Here is a 15,530-nt window from a genome sequence, read left to right as displayed (position 1 = left end):
GATGTAGGGCTGGGGGAGGTAGCAGGGACCAGGGGCAATGGGAGTGGGTAGTGAGTTCTGCGACCAGAGCTGGGGGTCAGTGCTCGTGGCCAGAACCCGAGGCAGGTGCTGCACAGCCGAAATCAGGGCCAGGAGCTGCATGGTGGCTCGGTGCCCAGGGCTGGCACTCGCTGGAGCCTGGGTCGTCATCTGCTGCCGCATAGCCAGGGCTGGGGATTGGCACCCGGGTCAGCACCCACAGCCGGGCCTGGGAGGCAGGCACCTGGGACCAGCACCAGGGGCCGGTGACCACTGGAGCCCGGGTTTGGTGCCCACTGCCACATGGCTGGTGCTAGGGATTGGCAGCCAGGGCTAACACCTGTGGTCAGCAGCCAGGGCCAGGGATCCACAGCTGAGGCTGGTGCTCGCTGCTGGGGATTGGCGCCCAGGGCCAGTGCCTGCTGGAGCCCCGGGTGGCACCCGATGCCACACAGCCGGTGCTAGTGGTTGGTGTCCAGGGCTAGTGCCTGGGGTTAGAATGCGTGGCCAGGGCTTGGCACTGCATGGCCATAGCCAGGGATCGGGGCCTGCCGCTGCACAGACATGTGTTGGATCCTGAAGCCCCATGGGCCTGGCCACAGGCTGGGGTCACGTGGCCAGAGCTGGGGGTCAGCACCTGAAACATCGTGGCTGGAGTCGGGGGGGTTGGCACCCGAAGCCTCATAGCTGGAGCCCTAGTCTGCGCAACCGGGCTCCCTAAGTCCCGCCACCCAAGCCCGCTGCCCAACCACCCCAGGATGGAAGCCTGAGCCCCACTGGGTTCCCCCCACCCCTGTAGGTCAGGAACTCACCTTGCTCCTTCAGCGCTGGGCCCCACCTGTCTCCAGAGGCGGTGCAGGGTGGCACATGCAGGAGCAAGAGGAAGGAAGGAAGAGGGGCCAATACTTCCCCCTCACCCCAATCACCACCCAGCTCTGTGACCGCATGAAAAGCCCCTGGTGGCCGCATTTGAGAAACACTGAGCTAGACCAGTAAAACTGCATCTGCACTAGGGCTCTTCCCAGCATAACTGTTGGGTAATAAAATAATCCAACCCCTAACAGACATCTCTGCCGGTAAAACCAGCTCTGCCAGCAAAACTTGAAACATAGACCAGACTATGGCTCAGTCTTCAGGCCTCAGACATCAAGCCTGGGCAGGTAGGGGCAGGCTCACTGGGTGTGAGAGGTGGACTGCAGGGGTCCCTCCATCATGCCTGGAATGGCCAGGCAAGCAGAGTTCCCCACCCAGCTGCCTTCTAGGTGGTGTGGGCCCAAGCCAGCTGGCAGTGGCTAGCCTCAGAGTTCCTGTGCTAAGAATCCAGCTTTGGACAGGACACTCGGAGCAGTAAGAAAAAGGAGAGGATTCCCTGCAGCTCGCACCTGGTGTTCCCTTTTTGTCCTGAGGGAGCAAGATTCAGGTCTGGATCAGGAGAGCCTAGTGGGCCTCTCTGCTGTCCCCATGAAGGGGCCAGGGGCTGATCCTGTGCTCCCTTAAAAGGTCCCCAAATGAGTTTTTCCTCCACAGCTTCCCACTTCTCCTCCTTCCTCCTTTAGAGTCCACCCCCCACACGGAATAGAAACATGATCTAGTTCAGTCTCTGCGTCTCTTGCCTCATTCAGACAAGTGCTTGTATTGTGGAAACACCCCATGGTGATTTGCTACTTGCTACCAGAGAAAGAACGTGCAGTGTAAAGTATACAGTAACATTGCTCCATTCAAGGATTTCGCAGACCGTTGGGGTTCCTAATGGCTGAGGCCACGCAGTCGGTCTCACATTGCCTGGCTTCTAAAGAGCTATTTATAGCAGAGGTGTGGCAGGTTTGAAGGAATCGATTTTAAATGATTCTCTCTAAGGTGGCAGTCCCTGAGTAGGCACTCATTACTCATCTAATCCTTACGCCTGCAGATAAAGCCATTAATTTAAATGAGGACACAGGATCAGCTCCTAGTAATTCAGTATGCACTGCTTATTTATATTAGTGTACTGTGTTTTAGTACGTCATGTTAGTATTTGGGATTTCAGATTTGATGGTCAGAATGCTGCCCTTGGATGGGAACTACACAAGTGCAGAATTTGGCCTTTGGGGAACAGACTAGTTTCAGAAGAACTAACTTGCCCAGCTCCTACCTGTGCTTCACCTGTTCTATGGACAGATCGCTTTAAGTTCTGGGGCTGTCAATCCCATTCCTATCACAACCTTGGCTTCAACACTTCAAGGAAGTCAGAAGAGCACAGTATTAAGTAGGAGGCTTTTTGGTTTAGAACATATTTAAAAAAAAACGGTTACTTACCTTCTGTAACTGTTGTTCTTCAAGATGTGTTGTTCACGTCCATTACAGATTAGGTGTGCGCGCGCCACGTGCACGGACGTCGGAAACTTTTTCCCTCAGCGGCTCCCGTCGGGCCGGCAGGGCCCCCCCCCTTCCCGCCAGAGCGGCGCCCCGCTCTAGGGTATATATATCCCTGCAGGCCCGACCCTCCCTCGATTCCTTCTTGCCGGTGACTCCGACAGAGGGGAAGGAGGGTGGGAAGTGTAATGGACGTGAACAACACATCTTGAAGAACAACAGTTACAGAAGGTAAGTAACCGTTTTTTCTTCGAGTGATTGTTCACGTCCATTACACATTAGGTGACTCACAAGCTTACCATTGGAGGAGAGTAGGAGTCAAGGAACAATCGATTGAAGCACAGCCCTGCCGACCACCACGTCCTCTCTGGTCTGATGATGGATCGCGTAGTGGGCTGTGAACGTATGCACCGACGACCAGGTGGCCGCTTTACAGATTTCCTGGAGTGGAACCTGCGCCAAGAAAGCCGCCAAGGACGCTTGGGCCCTAGTCGAGTGAGCCCGGATCTCCGGGGCTGGTATGTTGGCGAGCTCATAGCACGTGCGTATGCAAAGCACAATCCATGCTGACAAGCGTTGCGTCGAGATAGGCTGGCCTCTCATTCGCTCCGCAATGGCAACAAACAGTTGAGTTGATTTGCGGAATGGCCTGGTCCGCTCTAGATAAAATGCCACGGCCCTATGGACATCGAGGGTATGCAGGCTGCGCTGGCTTGGGTCCGTATAGGGCTTAGGGAAGAACACCGGTAGACAAATGTCTTGGCTCATGTGAAAATGCATGACCACCTTTGGAAGGAATTTAGGGTGTGGCCTCAGTTGCACCTTATCCTTATGAAAAACTGTATAAGGAGGTTCCAAAGTGAGGGCTCTCAATTCCGATACCCTCCTGGCCAATGTGATGGCCACGAGAAACGCTACCTTCCATGAGGGAGCAAGAGGCTAGGGGTTCAAAGGGTGGCCCCATGAGTTTAGTTAGGACCAGGTTGAGATTCCACGCAGGGACCGGTGGGCGCGAATAGGGACACCCTCTCCAGTCCCTTGAGGAATCGGGCTACTGTGAGGTTGGAGAACACTGACACTCCCAACTCCCCAGGATGGAACGCCGATATGGCAGCCAGATGCACTTTAATCGAGGCAGGGGCAAGCCCTTGACGTTTGAGGTCCAGCAAGTAGTCCAGAATTGATGGGACCGAGGCCTGCCAAGGCTGTATGTGATGAGGCTCACATCAGTCAGTGGGAGAACCTCCTCCATTTGGCAAGGTAGGTCGCTCTTGTGGAGGGCTTCCTACTACCAAGGAGAATTCGCTGGATCTGGTGAGAGCACCTGTGCTCCGTATCGTTTAGCCAGAGAGATACCACGCCGTGAGATGTAGCGACAGTAGGTTTGGGTGGAGTAGGCGACCCTGGTCCTGTGTGATGAGGTCGCGATGGAGGGGGAGGGCAATCGGGGTGGTTATGGACAGTTCCAGCAGGGTCGTGAACCAATGCTAGCATGGCCACGCCGGGGCGATGAGGATGACTGCCGCCCTGTCCCTGCGGGTCTTGAGGAGGACCTTGTGTATGAGCGGGAATGGAGGGACGGCATACCTCAGGCTCCCGCCCCACGGAATCGCGAAGGCATCTGCCAACAAGCCCGGGCTGAGGTTCTGGTAAGAACAAAACTGAGGGCATTGGCTGTTGTCCTTGGTGGCAAAGAGATCCACCAGGGGAAACCCCCACCTCTGGAAGATCGAATGCAGGACGTCCCGTCTCAACGCCCATTCGTGCATGTGGTAGGACCGGCTGAGGCGATCTGCTAACCCATTTTGGACCCCTGGGAGATACGCTGCCAGTAGTTGGACTGAATGGGCTATACAGAAGTCCCATAGGCGGAGCGCCTCGTGACAGAGGGGAGAGGATCGGGACCCGCGCTGCTTGTTTATGTAGAACATGGCGGTAGTGTTGTCTATCAGAACTGACACGCTGTGCCTTCTATGGTGGCGTGAAAGGTCTGACAGGCGAGGCGAACCACCCTTAGCTCCTTGATGTGAAGCAACTTTTCTTCCCTGGACCATAAGTCCTGGGTCCGCAGGTTCCCCAGGTGCGCCCCCCAACCCAGGTCCAACGCATCTGTTACTAACGTCAGAGTGGGTTGCGGGTCAGCGAAGGGGACCCTCGCAAACCTGCTGCTGATCGAGCCACCAGAGGAGGGAGTTCAACACCCAAGCCGGGATTGTCACCACCAGGTCTAAAGGGTCTCTGGTGGGGCGATACGTTTGGGCCAGCCACAACTGTAATGGCCTGAGTCTTAGGCGGGCATGACTGACTGATGCCCAAGAATTAAAGTTGTGTCTGTTCAGAATCGCTTGCTGATTAGCGATCCTCAACTGGAGGCCCCCGGACGAGTAGACCTTTCTCCCAAATAAGTCCAAGCATTTCGCCTCCTTGGCCTTGGGGGCCGGGGTTTGCTGGCCATGACGCTCACGTTCGTTGACTGCAGAGATGACCAGCGAACAGGGAGTTGGGTGAGAGAAGAGGAAGTCAAACCCTTTAGATGGGGCGAAGTATTTCCTCTCCACGCCTTTCGCAGTTGGTGCACTGGAGGCCGGTGTTTGCCATACTGTTTTGTAGTTGGACTGGACCGTTTTTCTGATCGGGAGCACGATCCTGGAGGGGCCCTCCGGGCTTAAGATGTCGACCATGGGGTCCTCCTGCTCTACTGTCTCCTCTGCCTGCAAGCCCAGATTGAGGGCTACACGGCGGAGCAGTTCCTGGTGCGCCCGATGATCAATCGGAGGAGGGCCAGACACTGTTGTGCCCGCCACGGCTTCGTCTGGTGAGGAGGAAGAGGTCAGGGCCTTTTGCGCATCTTCGTCTTCCTGCAACTCCTCACCGGTTGGGCACTCCTCTGGGGCCCGTCCTATGACGTGGGTCTGAGACGGTACTGGGCTCGGTGCCGAGTCTGCCCCTTCTCGCTCCGGTGGTCTGGAGACTGTGGCCTCCTTGCGAGAGGGCGGGCGCCACTGCGGAGAGCAGGACTGGTGCCCCGAGGGCCCAGATCTTGAGGTCCTGGACGGGGGGGCCTTGCTGGAGGTAGGCCCAAGGGGTCCAGAATGGCCATTGTCCTGGCTGGCCCCATTGAGGATGCCAAGCGGCTTCGTGGTCCCTACTGGCCTGTGCCCGGTGGGCATATCCGCCGTACCGGCCCGAGTCTGCCTCCAAAACCACGGACAGTGATCTGGAAGGCCACGGCAGTGCCGTGGGACGGTGCTGGTCCGGGGTCAGAGAGTAGTGCCTCCGTGACCGGGACCTGGAGTAGCGTCTTGCCGATCTGGACCTGGATTGGTACCGGTGACCACGGGATCGGGAACGACTACAGCTGGTTGGTCTCGGGGGTCGTGTACCTGACACGTCCCGGTGCCTATTCAAGTAGGGCTGCTGGGTTGGTGCCGGCCGCTTATTGAGGCCCGACGGCTGTGGAGCTCTCTGCGCGGAGGGAAGCCGGGAGCTCGACCGGGACCGGTTCTGTGAATGGTGCCGAGATGGCGACGGTGATGGGCGCACCATTGCCGGTTTGCCTCTGGATGGCAGTCTCGGCGGAACGTCTTTAGTTTGGATGGGGCCCTAAGCGGACAATTCAATGAGGTCCTTTGCTGCCTCAAATGTGTCCGGGGTGGAGGGCTGTTCCAAAAGCTCCTCCAGCCCTTCCTCCCCACTCGATGCGCCTATCCCGGGGCTCGACGGGCCTCTCGGCGCCGGAGCCACTGACACCGGGACCTGTGCCGGGGCCGCAACGGCCTTAGGCGCACTTGAGGTCTTCACTGGCGCTGCCCTCTTATGCGGGGAGCGTCTTCGGGCCTTAGGTTGGCCCTTCGATTTTGTCGGCGAAGACGACTGATGCTGGAGGTGTTCTCGCTGATTCGGTGCCGTGGGCTTAGGGTGCCCCGCCGGCGCCGGATCACGGACCGATGCCGGGGCACTCTGCACCGAGGCTGACGGTGCCGTCCAAGTGGAGGGCTGTAACGCCGTCTCCATGAGCAGCTGCTTAAGGCGAAAGTCTCTCTCTTTCTTAGTCCTGGGCTTGAAAGCCTTACAGATCTTGCAGCGCTCTTTTTGGTGTGCTTCCCCCAGGCAACGGAGACACGAGTCGTGTGGATCGCTTAATGGCATAGGCTTACGGCACGTGGCACAAGCCTTGAAGCCTTGGGCGTGCGGCATGCCCCGCCGCCCAGGGCCGGTGCCGGGGTTGACCAAACACCTAATACACGAAGTTTGAGTATTTCTAAAGAACTGTTAACTGCTAAGCTTAACACTAGCTACTAAAGAACTGACAACTGTAAAGATAACACTAACAACTATGCTAAGGGACACTCTCAGACGAGAGACACAGTTGTTCCAACGCCACCACGGATGGTAAGAAGGAACTGAGGGAGGGTCGGGCCTGCAGGGATATATATACCCTAGAGCGGGGCGCCGCTCTGGCGGGAAGGGGGGGGGCCCTGCCGGCCCGACGGCCGCTGAGGGAAAAAGTTTCCGACATCCGTGCACACGGCGCGCGCACACCTAATGTGTAATGGACATGAACAATCACTCGAAGAAGAACAGCCATTTAAAAATGCCCAAATTTGTTAAGTTACCATGACTACAGTTAAGTGTCTGACTCTCAAGAGGGTAGAGAGGATCCTCATGGGTTTTTGAAGCATCAAGAGAAAAGAAATGGGGCTAAAACAGAAAAATGTCCAGAGATACTGCTGGAGAACGAGAAGACATCAGTCTGTGGGGCAAATGTCAGTACTCCCAGGTTGTATACATAGTGTATAGCACACATGCAGCATGAACCGCCAGTCTCCTGCATTCTCATCTGGTTCCCTGGAGTGCAACAGACCAATTGGTCTGGGAACTTGGCTTCCCTAATTAGTGAACTGACTGCCAGTTCAAGCCTACTGGGACTCTTGTGTCATAGGAGAACATAGACTGTCTGATAATGCCTTGAGTTGACAAATCAACACTTTTCCGACGTATCCGTTTTAGCAAACCCGCTTCCACCCCTTGTGCACAGCCTGGGTCAGTATAAATTAACTCTGTTTAGCCACAAAAAGTTACATATTCTGGTTTACCAAGAACATTGGTTCCATTGAGACATACTGCAGTTGGTGAGGTTCGCACTAGCATAGCATCTCCAAATCAAACACAGCTTAAATGAGTGCTCATAGCATGTGTGACTTCCCATGGCCCCTCAATGCACAATTAAATCATCACTTATGGCATTCAGAGCTGTAGCAATTTTTGGATACCAGCAGAGGGTGGAGCGTTTGGGAATGATGTGCATAGCCCACTCTTTAGCTAATTGCGGAGTTGATTAGTGTTCTTAGAACACTATGGTATGTAAAGCACAGATAGTGGAGATGAAATAGGGGAATCAAACAGGCATGCATTTGATCTATTGGGAGGATCACTTTGAAAATATCTTTAAAAAAATGGACCGTCTTTAAAGAGAACCCCTTGAAGTGTAATTAGTAATGGACTACGAAGCCTTTCATCTCTAGGATACCACTTCAAACCTGGCCTAGGGCAGCAAGGTCAGAATTTTTAAACTACAAAATAAGTGGCCAGATTCTGTTCAGTCTCTCTTGATAGTTGTTTGATATGCAACTCAGTTGTATGGCTATTCGGTGGTCAGTAAAACAATTAAAAAAATAATCAAACAATGAGGATCAGCTTCAGAAAGTTTCACTCTGGACAAAGCTGTGGGTGAATCCCTTTTAATTCACAATTAACAAAGATCAAACAAGTAAAAACCTGCAGACTTTTTTTATTAAATTTTCCCATTTCATCTGTACAGAAAAAAAAGCACATTATGTTCAGAATCTCAGTAACATCTCAAAATTACACAGCATGAACATGTAAAAAACAAGAAACGGCCAGGATTTTATACACAGAAAGGAAAACAATTTACAGAGTCTTGTTAATGTTACGTTAAAAAAAGGACTAAGTTCAAACAGTTTTTACTGTACAGTCTATGATTTCTTGCTTGGTCTGTTTTGTACATTGTACTTGGGAAGGCTCCCAATATTATCCCTGCATACTACTTAGAGACCCTTCCCTGTGCATGTGTTAACATGTCTGCCCTTCTACAAACATCCAATCTCTCCAGTGCTCTTTGCAGTCTGGCATTTCGGTGACGGCCGTGGGACAGGCTGCTTCTATCCAGTAAAGAAGGCAGGATGCTGCTCCCCCACCCTTACAGACAAGTTCTGTAGGTAACGCTCTGCAACACATACAGCACATCGAACGCTGAAGCCCAGCAGTGCAAGAGAAAAGCAGCTGTACCAATTTACCAGATTTAGATCTTGGCTGTACCATTTAGTCCTCTCCTCTCCCATTCAACTGCACCTTCGCTGTGAATGAGACCCAACACAGTGGCTCATTATTAGGCTGAAAACCTAGGCTGGCCCATCTCCTTACCCTCAGAAGCTGGAAAGCAACAGTACATATTTGGGAGCTGCTCCTCTCCATGACACTATTGTAAAAAAATTCATTGGTTTAGTCAAATCACAAACAGTTTATAAATCTATACAGAAATATTTTAATAGTGGGGAAAAAAGCTAGTTGACCTGTTCTTATCTGGTCTCACACTGAACTCAAAATTAACTTTGAAAACTAAAAGCTGGCAAAGAGAGTCAAACAACTACATTCTTTCTGAACTAAATAGTTCTGCATTAACAGAAATCATCCTCCAACTTAAGCACTTTCATCTGAATGTGATAAACCAGAGCTTACCACCTCTGGCACTGAGTTTGCATGTCACATTTCCCTCCCAGCTTCTCCCCCCTGCACCCACTGCAAAGAAAAGCAACTTCTTTGCTAACAGTAACTGCATGTTAGAAACTGCTGTCCTGCTCAGCCCTCCCCAGTGTACAGTGCATCTTCACAGAGCATGCTCATAAGAGTCTCACTCAGGGCCAAGATCATCATGTTTTCATGGATCACACGTGTCAGACTCTGGAAGGAATCCTCACATGTGGAACTTGCAGAGAATTATTCTAACTTCAGTAGGGTCTTTCAGTCCTTCTGCAGCAGCAGAGGGAGAGGGACACAAGTTTCCTGTGAAGCATGAGAAGGAATGCTGCTCCTGGCCTCACCCTTAATTGCAGCCACCTGCATATGAAAAGTGATTTTCTGGGAGGCAAGAAAACTCAGGGACAGAGCTAACCAAAAGGCAACAAAAAAGAAAAATCAAAAGATTTGGATTTGACCCATTAGTAAACAATAAATAAGGCTATTTTGTTACAAGACCACACAAACCACCACCACCTGGTTAGCTAGAGTGAAGTATTGAGTTGCACAGGCCTGGGATGCACAATCCTTCCCAAAAAAAGAACAGGAGTACTTGTGGCACCTTAGAGACTAACAAATCCTTCCCAAGTTATCCAAACACATGATCTTGACTGGTGAGAGTAAGCTCAGAATGTACCATTAGGCATCTGAGCAGAAGAGGAAGGCAGGGTGTAGAGGAGCACCATTCCTTACTAGGAGTTATTTCCCCCCTTGGATACTCCAGTCAAGCCATTCCCAGGAGCATCAGCTCTACAATATCTAGAACAAGCCCCCAAGAAGGAATGGGAAAGACATACATTTACAGTATTCTCCATGGAATGGATAGCAGCCTCCCCAAACTGAGGGGTGACGGTTAAATCAATGCTGGAGGGGAATGATGAACATTAGGGCTAAGAGTAGGGAAGCGGCAAGGAGGCCTCAGATCTAGAAGCCACCTCCCACCAAGTCCCCTCTGAAATGGTTGATTCCCAAGTATTTCTAATTAAATCTCATTATATCAAAGTAAAAAGTTTCCCTACATTCAAGAAGGCAGCAGTGCATTTTACACTGTGTATTTCCCTTTCCCTTCCTGCTCTAGGGAATGACCACCCACTAGGGCATTTACTGACACTAGTCAGCAAGTGTTTGCATGAGAGATCCAAGGGGCAGGTGCTCAGCAATCAGGATAGATTTGGAATAAGACTGGTTATTTTGTTGTGTTTTTTCTAGAGGCCTTCTCTAGATGCACAGCCCTTACATGGTAGGATGGCATTTCTAACACACTGTATTGGAATATTTCTAGTCTCCCTAAAAAGATGCTCCTATGCCAGAGTCATTGTGTTTGGTATGCCAATATGTTAGGGGGTCCCATTTGTAAGGTGGTGAATTGGGTGTAAATCTTAATGATCATGAAATGGCTAAAACTGTGGCAGCCAGTGACAAAGTTCTCTTTGCCCAGTCCTAACCATGTCAGTTCCCTGCAAGAAATGGGTCTCTATTTTATTTTATCCCCTTTTGTAATTGCAATAGGACCCTTGGGCCTGTGCGTTATTGCACTTCTGACCATGCCATTACAGAAGGGAACCACTCAAACATATGTCATGTCACACCTTCCTGCTTCATTAAACCGCTTCCCCTACTTCCCCACTGACAGCAGCTCCATTGTCCAATGACATTTGAAACTAAGTCCCAGGATGAAATTTTGAAGGCAACCACCAGGTAGACTGCAGATGCTCAATGCAATATCCAGAAAGTGCAGTTGCTGCTTGGGGTTTACTTAGTGAAGGCTTCACAGCAATGAACAATCTAGTTAGCAATAGACGCACCTGGATACGAGGAAAGTCTCAGCACTACACAGTTGCAGGGCCGATAACCGCAGTTGGTTAAAGTAATAAGACAATACTGCATTCAAATTGAGCACACACATACAGAGAGTGTCTAGAAGAGGACTCAAGAAGAGACCCTGCATTCCACAGAACAATGTCTGCTCTTTACTATCTATGGCTCTGTTCTTACCATCTACACTATGCAGCTGACTAGTCTTTTGCCTTTAACATTCCTCTTACGTCTACTGCAATGGCAAATGCAGGAAATCAAGTCTTCCCATGTCCTAACCTACTCCAATACAGAACTTAAGTTGGAAAGTAAAACAGCATTTCCCTTCTTCCCTCACCAAGATTCACAGCCAGAACCATGGCTGACAAACCATCTACAGTATTTCACTACAATTACATTTGGGATTCACCAGAAGATGCTAGTCAATGTATTTTACACCTCCTCAGTTGGGTTCTTCAAGTTAAACAGGTAGCAAATGCTCCCTCACAAATACGAAGTCTCTGGACGGCAATTCAATTTTGCCTTAGCAAAATGTAAGCAGCGCTAGGATTGCCAAACAAGCAAGACTGTGCACTGGGGAGAATGTACAATCTTGTTCCCCCTCCTCCTGCATTTTGAATCCACCTCATCTGCTGCCTCGACAATTACAAAGTGTTGCAATGACACTTCAAGTGAGAGGTGAAACCATGCACTTTTGCAACTGCAACACACGCACTTGTGTGTCACCCTTTTACACTTCAAGCAAGTGATGTGATCTGCCATCGCCTTCCTGGCCTTCAGCTTCATTCACTCCTGCAGAATCAGGGAAACCACACAAGTAGCATTGGGCAAGGAAGGTGGGGGAAGGAATTTAGGCTCCGTTTCTGTTCCACGGATGTTACCCGTTTGGAAACCTATAGCACATCAGATCTCTTCTACGGAACCTGCTCCACTGCTCGGTTCTCCCATCATCCCCTGACCAGTCTTTACAGTCCGTTGGCTCTCATGGTTCGACTCCAGACACCAACAATTGTCTTTCACATGAGCTTTTCTAGTCTGTCATCACCATACTACTAAGACTGGGTCTCAAAATAGTTTATTTTCTATCTTCGAAGTGGCATGGTGAAGAGATATGTTACCAAAAACCTAACTTTGTACCCCCTCTAGCATTTTGCAAAAGCAATCACAGTATTTTTAGAGATCAGTCTGTTTACATAGCATGATTAGAATCAGCTGGTCCACAGTCAGAAATGCCCCCATCTTGTATCAGATCAATACACAACACTGGAAATTTCAGAAATTACTTAGCAGTGCAATAACAGGGAGCAGGAAAAGAATGTTATGGATCGAGCATTAGCCTAGTTGGACAGTGTTAGGCACATGATTTATATTCCAGCACGCAAAGGAGAACACATCTAACAGGTTAATAAAATATATTTATCTATATCTTACTGTACATGCCGACTCTCGAGCAACAATGCCACATTTGAACCACGCACTCAACCTGTGTATCCCAGGTCCCAACCACAGAGAGTCGACTAGAGAAGGCTCCACTCCCTCCACTCCTTGGGTAACAAAGAAGATGGTAAGAAGTTACCACAGCTGCAGGTATTGCTACAAAACACCTCCCTTGAGCTGGGAAAAGGGGCTGGGAACTAAGTTCTGGAAATGTGTCTAAAGCCTACGTGTGCACATCAGTTGGTGACAACAAAGCTATTCACCTTAAAGATCAATATGTCTGTCCTTCACGTCACACTATCAGCACTTCTCTCCTGCTTGACATTTAGGGCCAGCACCTCTGACCTACTTCCCCAGATGCCAAATTCCATCTATATCAACCAGTGTTTTAGAGATTTGAACGTTTTACTCTATTTTTAATGCTGTAACTCAAGCAATTAAGACCCAGAGAAGCCAATGATGAATCATTGCACTAACCCATAAATGATCCTTGTATTGAAACAGACATTGGGATCTCAATCCTATTCAACATCACTGGGCAACATGGAGCATTGCTGATGTATCATCATGACCATCTTTGAATAGCTAATTCGAGGGGGTGGGCTGGGGAGTGTGTCTTAGCTTGGCAACTAAGGGGTGAAATAAAGGAGTGACAAAATTCAACTGCATTGCCTTTGATGAACGAAGGTTAATAGGCTAGTTAATCAGGGTATGTACAATGCAGCTGTCAATGCATTACACTGACTGGTTCTTCTATGCCTAACCTCCACACCCTTTCCCTAGCCTAATAAAGTATATGCTATACGGCTCAAATGGCATATCAGACCACTGGAGTTTTTGATCTTGGCCAGTATTTTATTTTATCTTGTGAGTGGCAGAGGAAAACAGGAATTAGAGGGCATCATCTTTTCAAACAAAAAACCCACAGTAACAAAAATAGGACATTCGGAGGATGACTGAGCTGACTGACACCCGTAGCAGTCTGAAACTATGCCCTGAAGATGCTTGGGATACGATGAGCAAGATGTCCGAAACAAGGCCAACTGCGGTGAGTGGTGCTATTTACCCTCTAATTTCCTACCTCAATTTTACCCAGCCACAGAGCATGAATACATCCCAGTAAGAAACACTGCCTAACTCATATGATTGGTACTTATATATTTTTCTTCCTTTAAAAATTTACTTTAAAATTGCTTGAGCTGCAGGTCATGTCAGTCTGATTTCGTGACAGCAGGTCCAACGATACAATAAAGAGACTCGTCTACAGGCAGGTAACAGGAGTCCGCTAACAAAGGGGTAACAAAAGCTGTTGGCTGGGCTGCCAATGTTGCACACCGACTCTTTCATAGGACGGTGATGATGCCATGGATGAGATCCAAGATGGGAAAACTGAGCCGACACCTGCTGCTGTTCTAATTCTTTTTTTTATTCTCCTCTCCCAAGAGGGGGTGGGTGGGCAGACTATACAGAGGAGGGCTGTACAAACTGGGCAGGCATTTCTTCAGCAGGCAATCTAGGCTCTACCTGTCCTTGAGCTCTCGTGTCACCCGCTTGGTGATGCGTCCACACAGGAGGCCAATCAGGAAGAGTACACAGATGCCGACTGTGATAACAGACAGGATGTAGTTCTTGGACGGAGAAGTCATCACTTGCATAGCAAGGTCAGAAAAGCCTTCTGCTGGGGCAACCTAGGGGGCAAGGCGGGAAACAATTAACAGGACTTCAGTTTCCACATCAGTCTTTACAGAGAAACTAACGACATGTAGAATGATGCTATTTTACGAGCTGGATAAGGACACTTGTAAATTCCCCATTTGCCTCCTGTAAGCAGCCAGCATGCTCTCTCTTTATAACTGAACTTTCCCTGGGACACAATTACATACCAATAGGCCAGTAGGAGATGGACTCCAACTGGGACACAAAGCTCTAAAGTTCCTAATTGCCCAAAAGACATCCCAGCTCCTCCTGTAGCTCTCTCCAGCATCCTGCCTTTCCATTCACAACAGTTCATATCACCCCTCCCACCCTCAGAGCTCTTCCTCTGTTGGCACCCTTTGCCCTGCTTGTGAACTAGTCCCGAGGGGCACTGAGAGCAGTTTGATTTCAGTGTTATTAGGCAAGTAACCCAGATGCTGAGACAGGGGTTGTATAAATAAATTAAGGGTCCTTGTGATGGGGTGGACTAGGCCCAGAGGACTCCAGCTGGAGGCCTGAGGGTCCTGCCACTCTCGTCCTAGATAAGGAGCAATGAAGAAGTCCTCCAAGCAGGCTAGAGTGGCTGCAAGGAAAGCAGCCAATCAGGGCCCAGGAGGGCCCTATAAAAAGGAGCTAGAGAGCCAGTCCAGAGACAGCGCAGTTCCTTGCTAGAGCTGGAGGAGCATGAATGGTGTGGCTGGCTGAGGGAACTGCAGCACAACAGACAGCCCAGTGCTAGTAGGGACCAGGGGAGCATGGAAGAGCTACTGGGTCTGAGCTTAGAAGAGCCCTGAGCTAAGGGTAGGACATCAGTGAAAGCTGGGGCCCGGAGCAGTGGGTGGGCCCAGATTCCCCCCCCCCCCCCCAGAGGCCACTGGGGAAGGGCCTACAATTGGACATCAGTAAACCCCCAAAAGGGGACTGAACTCTCAGGAGGCCCAGCTGAAGACTGGGGCCAAAACAGACTCAGAGGGCAAAACCATTGCCTCCAGGGTGGAAGGCTTCCGGGTACAGTCTGATGGCAGGGCTGGGACTGGTTTAAAGACTGCTGACACACCCAACCAGAGGGGGTGCTCACAAGAGGTAGGTTCTGACCCCATTACAGTCCTCCTTTCCATTTTACTGAATTACAGCCAAAACTTTGTTCTTTACTTGGCTTGGTGTGCATGGGACTCTGAATGCAGCCTGACATATACAATACATGCTGAAATATTTAGGCATGTTATAATATAACTGTTACGTTATATTTTTATTTACAATATTTTATTCTTTTCTAATCAGTAGAGAGGAAGAGTGGGTCTTTACTTACATAGCACAAAAATTCAGAATTTACACTAAAAAACTGAAAACACAATATAGTGTTCAAAGTTGGACAATTATTTTGTTTTAAAAACAAA

General features: G+C 50.0%; 2 protein-coding genes across 5 annotated transcripts in view; both read right to left on the bottom strand.

The window, feature by feature from the left end:
• The window catches only part of PDPR (pyruvate dehydrogenase phosphatase regulatory subunit), a 99,732-nt gene extending 92,975 nt beyond the window's left edge, over positions 1 to 6,757 (bottom strand). For both annotated transcript variants that reach the window (XM_042856482.2, XM_065567455.1), the window contains exon 1: positions 2,670 to 6,757. The gene's annotated coding sequence lies outside the window, so the exon portion shown is untranslated. The remainder of the gene's footprint in view (positions 1 to 2,669) is intronic.
• A 1,388-nt stretch (positions 6,758 to 8,145) lies between these two features.
• The window catches only part of GLG1 (golgi glycoprotein 1), a 169,329-nt gene continuing 161,944 nt past the window's right edge, over positions 8,146 to 15,530 (bottom strand). For all 3 annotated transcript variants that reach the window (XM_042856480.2, XM_005279468.5, XM_042856481.2), the window contains one exon: positions 8,146 to 14,126. Coding sequence is in view for 2 of the 3 variants with exons in the window: in XM_005279468.5 (XP_005279525.1) it covers positions 13,959 to 14,126 (168 nt within the window). In the remaining variant the exon portion in view is untranslated. The remainder of the gene's footprint in view (positions 14,127 to 15,530) is intronic.

The sequence above is a fragment of the Chrysemys picta genome, chromosome 14 (assembly GCF_011386835.1).
Source record: "Chrysemys picta bellii isolate R12L10 chromosome 14, ASM1138683v2, whole genome shotgun sequence".
NCBI classification, from domain to species: Eukaryota; Metazoa; Chordata; order Testudines; family Emydidae; genus Chrysemys; species Chrysemys picta.
This window is presented reverse-complemented; position numbering and strand designations above follow the sequence as displayed.